Below are 14,020 nucleotides of genomic sequence, written 5' to 3' on the forward strand. Positions count from 1 at the left end.
TGTGACTGTTTCTTTCACTTAGCATAATGTTCTCAAGGTTCGTCCATGTGGTAATATATTGCAGAATTCCTTTCCTTCCTAAGGCTGAATTCTTCATTGTATAATATGGCACAGTTTGCTAAGCCATCCAGTGGTCGATGGGCACCTGGGCTGCTCCTGTGTTTTAAGCATTGTGAATCCTGCTGCCATGAAATGGTTGTACAAATACCTCTTTGAAAGCCTGCTTTCAGTTCTGCTGGGTATATACTCAGAAGTGGGATTCTTAGGTCACAAGGCAACTTCTTTTAAATTTTTGGAGGCACTGCATTACTGTTTGATTTCCATAGCAGCTGCACCATTTTCCATCTCCACCAACACTGCCCGAGCATTCCCATTTCTCCATATCTTCACCAGCTCTTGTTTTGCTTTTTTTTTTTTTTTTAAAAAAAAAAAAAACACATATATTTTTTTATTGATTTCTGAGAGGAAGGGAGAGGGGGAGAGAGAGAGAAACATCAATGATGAGAGGGAATCATTGATCGGCTGCCTCCTATTGGCCCCACACTGGGAATGGAGCCCAAAACCCGGGCATGTGCCCTGACCACAATCGAACTGTGACCTCCTGGTTCAGAGGTCAACGCTCAACTCCTGAGCACCCAGCCGGCTTGTTTTGCTTTTCTGATGGTAGTAATCCTAATCGGTGTGAGGCCGCATAGTATGCCTTTTAGGGTCAGCAGTATGGTGAATGGATATTGGTGCTAGACCCAATGCGTTTCGGTCCTGCTGCTTATTGTGTGACCTTGGGTGTTACTCTAGGCCTCAGTTTCCCTATTCATAAACTCAGAATTATCTCAGAAGGTTGGTGAGAACTGAATGCCTATAAACCACCTAGGCTGGCAGAAACACTCAACAAATGTTATTATTTCTGCCTTAAAAGCAGCAACCATAAACCCAATCCTGATTTGCTCTGGCTCCTTTTGGACTAGCGTGGAGGCAAAGGGACACACTAGGTGACCTCTCAAGTTTTTATCCCTAGAACTGAGTCTGGAGATTTCACACAGTCTCAGGCCGTCTCCCTGCTGCCCAGCCCTGCAGAGCCCGCCCTGCCGGCGGAGGTGTGAGGCAGTAAGGCTGCTCAGCCTCGCCGGCTTGTTTTCTCAGCGGTGCAGGACCCAGAGGAACCCTGTCCACACAGTTACATAAATCCTGTCACTCAGTCCCCTGCCTGTTACCTCTGCAGACCGTTATGCATATTAAAGGGGGGGGGGGATACAAAAGAAAAATCAGCGAGATCGCGAACAAATCCGGACGCTCGAGGGAATCCACGTGGTCATTGGTCTGCAACTGATCAGAGCAGCTACCCTGAGGCAAGACCCCAGCCCTCGCGCCAAACGATTGCAATGGAGAACCCTCCACCACAGGGTGCTATGTCCCCCTTAGCAGCGTCTTGGGGCTGCCGTTCAAGAGACCCTGCCACGACCCCCACCATTTTTGCACCTAGTAAACCAGCGAGGTAACAAGGGAATCTGGTTCTGTGTGCGCGCTTTGCAAACCACCTGGGCTCCATCCTGCGCGGTTGGAACGACGATCGATGCGGGAAGAGTTGGGGGGAGTCGGAGCTGGCCGGTGCGTCTGCCCTTTCTCTGCCCCCACCCCACTGGTCGCTCCGCACGAACATTTCACCGGTGGCGGGACGCCGGTTTTCAGCACCAGGAGGCCGTGGACCTTCTCTGGAGACGCGCGGAGCACCCTCCAGAGGACGAGCTGACTGCCACCTGCTCTCCCGGTCTCCCGCTCCCTCCCGAGTCCGCCGCCCCGGGCTGTAATGTTACCAGCGGTGCGCGGTGTCCGTGCGGGAGCCCAGGGAGGCTGCGTGACCTTCCCGCGAACTCCACCTCCGCTGGGGGGATGGAGGCGGCCCCAGGGCCTGCAGGCTGGGGATCGATCCCCAGCTCAACCAACTCAGGTTCTCTGCTTTCCCAGCCTCGCAGGCTTTTAACGCCCAGCTGGAGGCGCCCTCCCCTCTTTTCCGCAATAAGCACACCGGGTGGAGATCCACCCCCGCCCTCACCCCCTTCTTCCTCCCCCCCCACCCCCCCAAACCCCGCTCAGAGCTCGCCGCGGACGGGCCCCTCCGCCCCATGGACCCAAATGCCCGGCCCTCCCGCTCTAAATCAGAAACGTGCTCGCGGGCCCCGGCCCCGCGCGCAGACATCAGGGTCCGCTAGGCACGCGGCGGCGGCAGCGCCGAGGAAGGGGCGGGGCGCTGTTGCCCGCCCTTCGCTCCGGGCCCCGTTAGTTCCCCAACTTCACTACGTCGTCACACCGCCTCGGTGGCCGGGCACGCCACGGGCACGGGGAATGGCCCAGCTCACTGCAGGGGGCGCGGGAGACGGGGGTCCCCAGCCCCGAGGGCCCAGCAGGGGGAGGTGGCGGGAGCCCGGCCGCTGGCTGCGCACATTTGGGAGAGCGGCAATGGGAGGGGCTCCTTGTGTAATGTTTGTAAAACGCGTGCAATGAAGGCCTTTCGGGCCTGCGTACCGTAAACTGGGGAGCGCTACTGTTTTGCAAGCAGCACAATCGGGGGCCCTCACCCCGCGGGCGTTAAAGGAGGGCCGGCCCAGCCCGTGCCCGCGCCCGCGCCCGGGGGCGGAGGCTCGCAGTCCCCGGCCCGTCGGCTGCGCTCTCCTGGAAGCGGCTCGGGCGGGTCGGTCCCCAGCGCCTCCCGGGAACGAGTGTAACCGGCCCGGGGCTCGCAGGCTGAGGGTGGCCGGGCTCCCTCCGCCTCCATCCCCGCGCCCCCTCCCCCCCGGAACCCGCGCTCCCGCCGGGGCCTCGCTTCCTCCCCCCTCCCGGCCGGCGCTCTGGAGGGCGGGGCCGCGGTTATCCAGGTTGCGGGGCGGCGGGCGGGCGGGAGGCGGCCCGGGCCTCGGGCGGCGCAGCGGCGGCGCGTCGGGAGCGGAGGCCGGAGCCGGGCATCCAGGTTTCCGGGCGGCGCGCGGGCCCTGCGCTCGGCATGGCGGGCGGCGGCGCGCAGGCGGCGGGGCGGCGCCGGGCGGCGTAAGCAGGTTCCGGGGCCCCGGCCCCCCTCCCCGCCCCCTGTGTTGTCGCCTCTCCCTCTCGCGGCTGCACTTCACGGGGCGAACATGGCGCACAGCTGTCGGTGGCGCTTCCCCGCCCGGCCCGGGACCACCGGGGGCGGCGGCGGCGGGGGGCGCCGGGGCCTGGGGGGCGCCCCGCGCCAGCGCGTGCCGGCCCTGCTGCTCCCCCCCGGGCCCGCGGGCGGCGGCGCTCCCGGGGCGCCCCCCTCCCCCTCGGCCGTGGCGGCGGGAAGCGGCGGGGCCGCGGCTGCGGTGGGAGCGGCCGCCGCCTCGGCAGCCCCCTCGGCGCCCGCCTCGTCCTCGGCGCCGTCATCGTCCGCGGCCCCCGCCGGGCCGGCCCTGCTCCGGGTGGGCCCCGGCTTCGACGCGGCGCTGCAGGTCTCGGCCGCCATCGGCACCAACCTGCGCCGGTTCCGGGCGGTGTTTGGGGAGAGCGGCGGGGGAGGCGGCAGCGGAGAGGTAAGGGGGCGAGGAGCCCCGGCCCGGGGTCCCGACCCTCTGGGGGCCTCCCCTCCCCCACCCGGGCTGGGGAGCATCCTGACTCGGGGACCATCCTGGGTCCCTGACCCGGGCCAATGGCCTCCCACGTCGGGAGCCCCTACCGTGGGCTCCCCCGGCGCCCACCCCGGGGTCTGAAGCCATCAGGCCGGGGGCGCTCGCTCCCACCCGCTTCCCCTGACCCGTGCCCAAATGCCTGGCGCGGACCCCTCGCCGGGGCTCCCCATCCTGGGACCGAACCCCTCCTCCCTTCCCCAGATTACCTCATCCAAGCCAGATTCCTCCCTCCCTCCCTCCCTCCCCGAGACCTGATCCTCCGCCCGCCTCCCTCTCGGGGCAGATGCTCTGCTCTCGGGGCAGCTCTCCCCGTGGGCATCTCTCCGGCGGCGGCCTCACCCGGGGCCACGGTCTCCCACCCGTGGGGCCGACGGCCCTTCCCACGCCTTGCTTCCCCAAACCTGCTGAACCCTCGTTCCCTCCCGGGCCCGGGCCCGACGCTCCCAGCCACTCCCCCTTCCTTCGCCTCCACCCTTCACCCTCCTCCCGCCCCCACCCCAGGCAGGTGGATGCTCCCCCCCCCACCCCCCCGGCAGGGAACCTCTCTGCCTGCCTCCCGCCTCCTAGCCCCCCGCGCCTCCCTTCCCTCTGCTCGGCGCCGCCCTGCACCGCAGCCCGCTTTCCCCCTCGCAGAGCTCGGCTCCCGTGGCAGCAGGGACTGCTCTGCCTCCTCTCCCCCGTCCTCCCGCAGGATGAAGGCTTGGTGGCGTCTTGGCGGGGAAATAGCCCACTGTCCCCAGGCTCAGAGGAGCAGCTAGCTGCTCACCATCCCGGGAGGAGGCGCTGAGGCCGGCCCTGTGCGGGGAGGTGTTGGGGGGCTCGGGCAGCACCTTCCCGGGGACGCAGCTGCTCCTACCCCACCCACGGCGCTGGGTGCACGCAGCCTCGACCTGGCTCCCTCTGGCCTGCTCCTTTTCTCGACATTTCTTTATGGACCCACCTTTTCCTAGGCCAGTCCTGGGCGCGGCAGGGGTGGGGGGAGCGGGGCTGGAGTGAGGAGAGGAGAGAAGGGACCGTTTTCCTTTAGTGGGTGGTGGTGGTGGGTTTTCGTTGGGAAAGGGGGGCTGTGAAGCACGGTTATTCCTTAGGAAGACTTAGGGTTCTCTCTCCCAGTCACCACCCTTGCCCCTTCCCGCTTAGGACGGGGGTGAGGATAGGGGTGCTTTGATGAGCGTTTCTCAGCCTCCTTCAGCAAAATAGAAAGTTGCCTGGGAAGGGAAGTTGAGTTCAGGTTCAGCCAGGGCCTTAGGCATTTGTTTTCCATTGGATGCAGGAGGGGGGAGTCTGAGTTGTAGGGGGCGGGGAGGATGAGGGATGCTAGGAAGAAGAGCAGTTGCTAGGGGCTCAGGAAGGAGGGCGTGGGGTTGCTGCTCTGGAGTGCTTTTGATTGAAACAGAAAGGGAAAGATAACCAGGCATTTCCTGCTCCTGCCGTTGGGGCGCACAGAGGACCCTGGGCAAACCCCTGGCCAGGGCTGTGCCCTGCACCCCTTCAGTCTTCGCACAGACCCTGGGGAGGAGACCCCAGATATCCCGGCCCCTCCTTTCAAGGAGCTGGCCTTTTGCAGCTGGTAGTCCTCCTGCCCCCTTTTAAAAGTCGTTTCTAAGGCAGCCCGACCGGAGGCTCACTCCAGCCCGCCTGGTGATGGAGCGAAGGACATGGTGGGGGCGTGTTCCTTGCTGTGTGGCTGGCTGCGGCTCCCTCTCCCTGCCTCTGCTCTCTCCTCCTCCTTCCCCAGCCTTCAGAAGGCAGCTGTAGTCAGCAGGGCTGCTTGAGACTATTTGTTGGTTGCTGTAGATGACTATTTTTTTTTGAAAGGCCAATTCTGTATTTTTTAAGCTAACAACACAGATCCCATGTAGTTGGAGAACCAAAGGCCTCATACATGACAAAAAGACTGAACCGTTCAGGTTACTTGCATGGAGTTGGTGCTTAAATGTGAGTTGATTTTGCTTTTCTAAAAGATACAGCAGCAAAAAAAAAAAAAAGACATTTCATTTACCTGCTTATTTTCAAAATGGAGACTTGCCTGGTTTTATGTGGAATTTTAACCCCATGTATATTTGCGTATGACAAAGTCTTTAATAGGAGAAGTCAGTCTATTGCAAGGGGACCCTGAGAAGCGTTTTCCTCTTGTTTAGCATGCTTATGTGTTTTGCACAGAAGGACCAAGTTCACATTCCAAATGTTATCACATATTCAAAAGCAGAGTTTTACACGGACCGTTTCCAACGATAGCATTTTAAGAGACTGGCGAGAAAGAGCCACCTGGGTTCAGGGACCTAATGTCTGGGCACCAGAATATTCCATCCTTCGGTCTTTGCTGCACCACCTTTCCAGTCTTCGTCAGAGCTCACGTCTCCTCACCTGCTGGCACTGTGCGTCCTGCAGCACCCAGTGAGGGAAGCCTGCTCAGGAGTTGCAGTTATTTCCAATAAGTGCTTTCATATTAGGAAGGGCTTTTTGCCTGAACAGGAGTTGCTACTTCATTCTGAGAAGAGTGTTACTGCTTACTCACACGTCGGTCTTTTTCTGCATTGGGCTGAAATGAGCTGTTGTTTCGTGGGTAAGCTTTTTATGTGATAGTTGAGGCAGTCTCGTATGGGTTGGTGGTTTGGATTAGCGCTAACCCATAGTCTGGCTTATTACTAACCCATCATGATGATGTCCTTTGACCTGGTCGTTTGCAGTGTAGAAACGAAGGGTTTTGTTACAGGGTCTTACAAATCAATGGGGAGGCTCCGACAGGGCGGGTTGGAGCTCTCCGGGCGGCGCCCTCGTAGAAACTCACGGTTGGCATTCACTCACAGCTCTGTCCTGTCGCCTGCATTCATGAACACGTGGCTTTGACCCGAGAATCAGGATTGTAACTTGGTCACAACAAGACCTAACTTCATACTTAGAGAACGAGTGAGCTAAGGGGGCGAAAGGGAACAACTTCCAGGTCGCTTCCCTGTTTCAACTCCTTTAGCCGCGGGGGGCCTGTCCAACTTCCCGCCCCCAGTAGCTCTCTTGGTAGCAGCTACACCTGAGTTCTTGAGGACCACATTCTGTCAGAACGGGATTATTTAAAAAAACATAGGCGTTCTGGCTTTCTGTATGACAACTAGGAAGTAGCATTAAAGTTTAATTTTCTTAAAAATATATTCTTGTTGATTTCAGAGAAGGGAGAAGGAGAGCGATAGAAACATCAATAAGAATCATTGATCGGCTGCCTCCTGCATACCCCCCCACCCCCCCGCCACCCCCTTCCGGGGATCGAGCCCACAACCTGGACATGTGCCCTGACAGGAATCGAACCGTGACCTCCTGGTTCATAAGTCGATGCTCAACCACTGAGCCATACGGGCCAGGCATAGTTTGGTTTTTGTTGAGCGCCGTCATGCAGGAATCCCAGTCATGCTTTTGGGCCTTTCTTGCCGCCTGCCCAGAGTCGGGCCCCGTGGCACTGAGGGCTGTCTCCGGTGGTGGTAACGTCACTCAGCTCTGCCATCTAAATACACAGGACACATCTTCTCCGCCAGCTGGAACTGGGGCTGTTTTGACATAAACCCCAGAAATGGTTTATCAGCAACCAATCTCTGTTTAGTAACGTCATAATTCAATTACTTTCCCTACCACCTCACAAAACATTAAAAGCAAACTTCCACCCTGCTCAGGAAATTCGGCAAAGTTTAATTAGAAGTCGATGGAAACTGAATTGCAGTTGTGCCTGATCCACACGCACTCAAAGAAGGGAATCGAGTGCAGTGCGCTCGTAGGTGTGTTTGCTCATGTGAGAGAGACTGAGGGCGCTTGGGTTGTGCTTCGGGAAGATGCTGGTTCTGCAGTCGGAGAACTCTGTGATTGTCTCCCGTTTATCGGGCTCATGGACAAGAGTGGAGTTGCTCCTCCATTGCCCGCAGGGCAGAAGGAAAAGGAAGCGAGGACGCTGGGCCGCAGTGGGCGTCAGTGGGCAGGGGCTCTCCTCACACTCATCTCATGTGCAGTTGTGGGGCCTCAGGCAGGTCACGAATTTTACCCTCAAACTTCTGACCCGTGAAATGAAAAGGTGAGCTTCATATATCAGCTCATCAACCCTTCTCTACTCCAATGATCTGATTCCTTTCGATTAGGTTAATTTTTTGGTCAGAAACATCAATGATGAGAGAATCATTGATCGGCTGCCTCCTGCACGCCCCCTACTGGGCATCGAGCCTGCAACTCTGGCAAGTGACCTTGACCGGAATCGAACCAGGGACCCTTTAGTCTGCAGGCCAACGTTCTATCCACTGAGCCACACTGGTTAGGGCTTTGGTTATTTTTTAATGTCAGATTATACATTTGCCCATTTAACTGGCATCATTGGGAGGGGAAATATCAACTTGGTAGGGAAGTTTTCATTGTATGAACAAAATATAAGGACTTACCTGTATGGAAAAAGTTCTTTGCTGAAGTTGACCGATTTTGATTATAAGAAAAACGAAGATCAAATTTTAAAAACAATTCATCTGGTGTTAGTCCCTCTTGTTTGGCTAAATTGTTTCCATGTCTCAGTGTTGTAGATTCCTGGTTCGAAGGGGAAGTTATTTTCAGACGCGGTGTTGTATTCCTCTGGATGTGTGAGCTTTCCAGTGGAAAGAAGAATCCCGTAAACGCATGTGTTTGTGAATCAAAGTGACAGCACCTGCTCTGGGGGAGTGCTGATGGTGCTCTAAGGTGTGGTGCTTTGGGTGGTGCTGAGCGTCAGAAAGGCGGTCTGTAGAACATCTACCTGCCATCGAATGATCTCCAGGCACAGCTCCGGTAGGAAGTCCTTATTCACAAAACCATGATTCATCTTCTGCCTGGAAGTTGGGAAAAGAAAATACCCCCGTCCTGACTCAGCTCTCATCTGCTCGCTCGCCTTGGAGCTCTGTCCCCTGAGCGGTGCGGACTCAGCGCCCACTGCCTTCCCGGCCTGCGCTGGAGGGGATGCCTCTGGAGGGGGATGCCTGGGGCTTTGCTTGTTCCGCGCATCACGTGCTCCCTCCACGCCTCTCTCTGAGCCCGGTTAATGGTAGGTCTCCTAAGGAAGAGCTCTGTGCCTGCCCACATTCCACTGGTGCTGGCACGGAGCTTCCCACTTACTTCTTCCTAGGTTTAACTGAAGGCCTTCTGGGCACTCCATTCTGCCCAGGTGGCGAGCCCAGGGCGCAGACCTTTGAGAAGGGGGGAGCTTTGGGCCTGTCGCTACTTTGGGGAGGAATTTGTTCTAGGATTGCTGGGAGGGAACCTTCTTTGGTATGCATATGTTATTTTCCGTATTAAGAAAGTTAAACTACTCTGACAGGTGGCATCTACATTTTAGTAGGATTCTGTACCCTCTAGGCACTAGTAGGAAAGAGGAAGCTGAAGAGTTCACTGTTAAAAAATATTTGCTTGGGTCTTAACTAGGTTGTTTTTAAAGCTTGATGAGTAAAACCTTATCTGGAGTAAATCACAGACTTGTGATTTTTGTGGACTGTAGGTTGTGAAGACAACCGATCAATGAAATAGTACTTGCTCCTAAAAATAGTGTCAGGTTTTAAAACATAGACTGAATGAAAGTTAACAGATTTGAATGAACTTTTTGATTAGAAAATTCTTTGGGATGTTCTAGAAATTTCTGAACTCTTGTAGGCTCCAATATTTCTTGGGAAGTTGAGGAATTGGAGAGGCTTCTAGAGTAGGTTCAGAGTAGGTAAAAACATTTTCTGGAAAGTGGAGCTTCACTTTAGTTTCTATTATGTCAGTGCTCAGAGCCTGTCCTTTGGGGGGGGGGGTGCGGCGGGCGGGAGGAAACGCACCCTTCCTTACTCAGAAAACGGGATCTTGGCGCCTCACCTGGGCCCAGATGGCTCATTGATCTCATCGAGATGAGGCAGTCGGACAAAGGGCTACTTTTTTGTTCTTGTCATTCCCTGGTTGTGAGGACGGTGACCAGGAGCTTTATGGCGTGCCTTAGAAAGGGCCGGCCGCACCCTTACACCTGAGCTGAGCGTGGTGTATGGCCCCCTCTAATGGCTGGCTTTTATGACCGCGGATGCCCCTGGCCCTGTGGCCGAGGTGGGTTATGTTGGGAATGGAGAGGGAAAGGGGGTCTTTTGTTAGTCTTTTCATTTCCCCCTCAATCAGGTCTCTTAGCCCCGAGGAAATGCAGACACTTGGACCAGGGAATGACATCCCATAAAATGGTTCTTTATGTTTTTAAAAAGGATGAGCTGCTTTTCTTGACCTATCCAAAGAAATCCATACTACCACTGTTAAATATTTCAAGGAGCTTTGTACCTTGTCAGGTTACACGCAGGGGAAGCCTCGGCCAGACATTGAAAGGAGAATTTCAGTGTGTGACTTGTCGTCGTTTTGGGTGACCTACATTCCCTCGTAGGATTAGTACAGACCTTGTCAGAGGCCAAACTTGGTTTAACTTTTTAGATGTTGAATGTACTACCCTAATGAGTTTTAACAGTTAAAGATAGAAACGTAAGAGTTAGTTGACAGTTTTCTGTGCTCTGTATGAAAATTCCCCTTTCTTTGAAATGAGTGGTTGTTTTTCTATTTGACAAATAAACGGAAGGGGTTTCCCCAGATAGCTTCCCTTTAATTACTGCTTAGCAGTGCCTTGTGTGGTACTGGGGTAGAATTCTTTCCAAGGCATTTCTTTCTGGAGTTGCGGGTTCTCCCATATATTATCTGTTTTCTTGCATTTCTGTTTTTGTATTTGGTGGGGATGTTTGGGCGTGGACTTGTTGATGTCTTTCAGCAGTAAGAATGTGAACCTCTAACATGCGAGCTGTTTCAGAGAGCCACCGTTAGCACCCATGCTTTGCTAAGAAGCATCATTTCTTTATGGCGTTACAGGAATTGTGGCTTTCTGTCTTAAACTAGGAGAGTAATGTTACTTATGAGGAATGTTTTGGGAGAAAATTTTTTTCATTAAGCTCTCCTTTGTACTATCTCATTGGAGAAATTAATCACAAATATATGTAATATCTATATTGAGAGGAATGAATATTTCCATGTGCCTATATTCAAATTCTGTTTCTCCATGAGTATTAACGAATTTTTAGATCAAACACAAACGTGCAACATTGTCCCTAGATTATTGCCTTTAATTATAAGCAGTAAAACCATGTGGATAGCATCTCTTTAAGCTTAGTTAATGAGGAAATCCTTTTGTAATTTCTCCAGCTAGGATTCTTATTTATGCATATATAAATACCTTTGCAAAGGAGGAGAGACTCATTATCTAAACTGCAATAGTGTGAGATAGTGCAGCACTGTGGTCTAATTGAGATCTGTTAAAATCCTGGGCTCTGCATGTAGACTGCCTGGGTTCAGATCCTGGCTCCGCCATTTATTAGTTGAATGACCTTTGAAAAATTTCTTAGCCTCTCCATGCTTCGGTTTCTTCATTTGTAAATTACCAGCAATCACGCTTAATAAGATTATTGTGAAACTCAATTGAGATTATGCATGCAAAGTACTTAGCATTTTGCCTGGTGGTAGAAACCCCTCATTATTATTAGGATTCAGAGACTGAAATGACATGAATGCTACAATCTTTTTTTCACCAAGATAACTGGTTTTTATGACTTTGAGGTATACATATAGACCTACTTGAGTGCTATGATCATGACTTTAGAATCATTTTTTTTTTAAATCCTCACCTGAGGATCTGGAGGATTCCCCCCCCCCCCCCCATTGATTTCTAGAGAGAGTGGAAGGCAGGGAGCAGCGGGGGAGAGAGAGACAGACAGAGACAGAGACAGAGAGAGAGAGAGAGAGAGAGAGAGAGAGAGAGACATCCAACGGATGAATTGGTTGCCTCCCGCACATGCCCCTACTGGGGCTGGGGCCTGCAACCGAGATACATGCCCTTGATTAGGAATCGAGCCCAGGACCCTTCTGTCCGCAGGCTGACGCTCTAACTACTGAGCCAAACCAGCTAGGGCTAAAATGTTCTTCTTTTTTCCTTTTTAATATATTTTTATTTATTTCAGAGAGGAAGGGAGAGGGAAAGAAACATCAATGATGAGAGAGAATCACTGATCAGCTGCCTCCTACTTGCCCCACACTGGGGATCACCCGGGCATGTGCCCTGACCGGGAATCGAACCGTGACCTCCTGGTTCATAGGTTGCCGCTCAACCGCTGAGCCACTCTGATCGGGCTTAGAATGTTCTTGATTTTAGTCTGAGTATTAAGTTCGTCAGTAAGCTAGAACCACAGTGAAGGCCAGCCATTCATCTTGGTAACTCTGTACATTGGCATTCAACTAGAGCCGTGGTCGGCAAAATGCTGCTCGCGAGCCACATGCGGCTCTTTGGCCCCTTGAGTGTGGCTCTTCCACAAAATACCACGGCCTGGGCGAGTCTATTTTGAAGAAGTGGCGTTAGAAGAAGTTTAAGTTTAAAAAATGTGGCTCTCAAAATAAATTTCAATCGTTGTACTGTTGATATTTGGCTCTGTTGACTAATGAGTTTGCTGACCACTGGACTAGAGCATAATTAGAGATAAGGCCAAAAAGGGAGGAGAAAGAACGAGACAGTAGATAGGAAGGTAGAATCCCAAGGCATACAGAGCCTCCGCAGGGCGCACATTACCAGGTTACGACAGACAGCGTGCGGGAGCTGCTGCTTTGGTCTCTGTAGCTAGTGTTCCTTCTGTTTTACACTGTGAGTACTTGACCATCCCCTGCAGCAACTCTGAGGCTCTCAGGGGTTTGGGTCCCCAGGTGTAGACCCATTAGTCTATACTTGGGAACTATTTGACATTTGTTCTCAGGTTTCTGCTTGGGGAGAGTAAGTCTACAGAGATCAATGCAATTAACAGTGTAATTACAGAGGAAATGCTAAGTTTGGTTACAATTTCTGGGGGTTGGAACTTAATTTGAGAAAAATAACCACAAATAGAATAGACAAAAACATTAAAGTTTTTTATTTTTCAATTATAGTTAATATTCACTATGATTATTTTTTTAAAATATATTTTTATTGATTTCAGAGAGGAAGGGAGAGGGAGAGAGATAGAAACATCAATGATGAGAGTATCATTGATCGGCTGCCTCCTGCACGCCCCCTACTGGAATTGAGCCCGAAACCTGGGCATGTGCCCTTGACCGGAATCGAACCTGGGACCCTTCAGTCCACAGGCTGACGCTCTATCCACTGAGCCAAACCAGCTAGGGCAATATTCACTATTATATTAATTCCAGGTATATAGCATAGTGGTTAGACATTTGTATAACTTAAGAAGTGGTCCCCACAATGAATCTAGTACCCCCTCTGACACCATAAATAGTTATTATTGACTATATTCCCTCTGCTGTGCTTTACATCCCCACAGATTAAAGTTTAAGAGTAACTAGTAGAGGGTAGTATGCTTAAGAAGGAAGAACACAGTTCTGCTTTATCTCTCAAAGAAAAGGTTTGCTAAAACACTTGATATGCTATCCTTTACAGAGGAAGACACCGAGGCACAGACAAGTTAAACAGCTTTCCTTAAGTCGTATGGCAGTAAGTGACTGAGCTGGGCTTCAAATCCAGACGTGCGTTTATTTGAACGCTCATTCATCTTCTCTGTACCGTGCTGTCTTCAACCCGTCTCTTCCCACAGCCACCGTCACTTTCTGAGCTTGTGCCTGGTGTTTGTGTAGTGTTTATGTAATCGGCCATGCTTTTCTGTTTTTACTGGCCTACTTTAAATTTCCATGGCTTTTGCATGGATTGTTACCATAATCTGGCTGCCTCCTTTTCACTGTGTACAGTGTTACTCATGGTTTTCTTAAATTCACATCTGATTATGTCACTTCCCTCTTAAAATCCTTTGACTTCTCACTGAATATAAAATAAGATTCAAAGTGATCAGCCCTTCAGAGTCAAGTGGGCCTACAATTGTCCATTTTGAACATTATCTTTTGAACACACATTCACATTTATGTGCTTCCATCATATTGGACTACCAGTCGATGTATGTTCTCCACACCTGTGTGTACCTGCTTTACACCTGCTGAGGCCTCTTCTTTGCCTTAAAGCCTTTCCCATCATGCCCTGCCTCTGGCTCATTTAGTTTTCATGACTCAGCTCAGATCCACAGATCCCAACTCTTCTATGAAGTTTTTACAGATACCACTTCTAGTTGAAACTCAACTTCTCATTTCCGGTTTTTTGTTTGTTTGTTTGTTTTTGGTACTTTAAATACTTAAAGTATTTTCTCCAGGATATTTTTCTTTCTTTTTAAAAAAGTTGATTTTTAGAGAGGGAGGAAGGAAAAGAGACATCGATGTGAGAGACATTGATTGATATGAGAGACATTGATCAGTTGCCCGAGGGGATGGATCCCACTCAAACCCACAACCTTCTGGTGCACAGCAGATCGCTCCAA

General features: G+C 52.4%; 1 protein-coding gene across 8 annotated transcripts in view; it reads left to right on the forward strand.

Annotated features, from left to right (window-relative positions):
- The first annotated feature begins 3,020 nt into the window (after positions 1-3,020).
- The window catches only part of KMT2A (lysine methyltransferase 2A), a 94,019-nt gene continuing 83,019 nt past the window's right edge, over positions 3,021-14,020 (forward strand). For 4 of the 8 annotated variants that reach the window (XM_079788491.1, XM_079788493.1, XM_079788494.1 and 1 more), the window contains exons 1-2: positions 3,022-3,539; positions 5,475-5,573. In XM_079788491.1, the coding sequence (XP_079644617.1) occupies positions 3,126-3,539; positions 5,475-5,573 (513 nt within the window). In that variant the 5' untranslated portion in view covers positions 3,022-3,125. Of the gene's footprint in view, positions 3,540-5,474; positions 5,574-14,020 lie in introns of all 8 variants that reach the window. The other 4 variants (XM_079788496.1, XM_079788497.1, XM_079788492.1 and 1 more) reach the window with 3 other exon arrangements.

This window comes from Cnephaeus nilssonii (assembly GCF_951640355.1).
Source record: "Cnephaeus nilssonii genome assembly, chromosome: 13".
In the NCBI taxonomy this organism is placed as follows: domain Eukaryota; kingdom Metazoa; phylum Chordata; class Mammalia; order Chiroptera; family Vespertilionidae; genus Cnephaeus; species Cnephaeus nilssonii.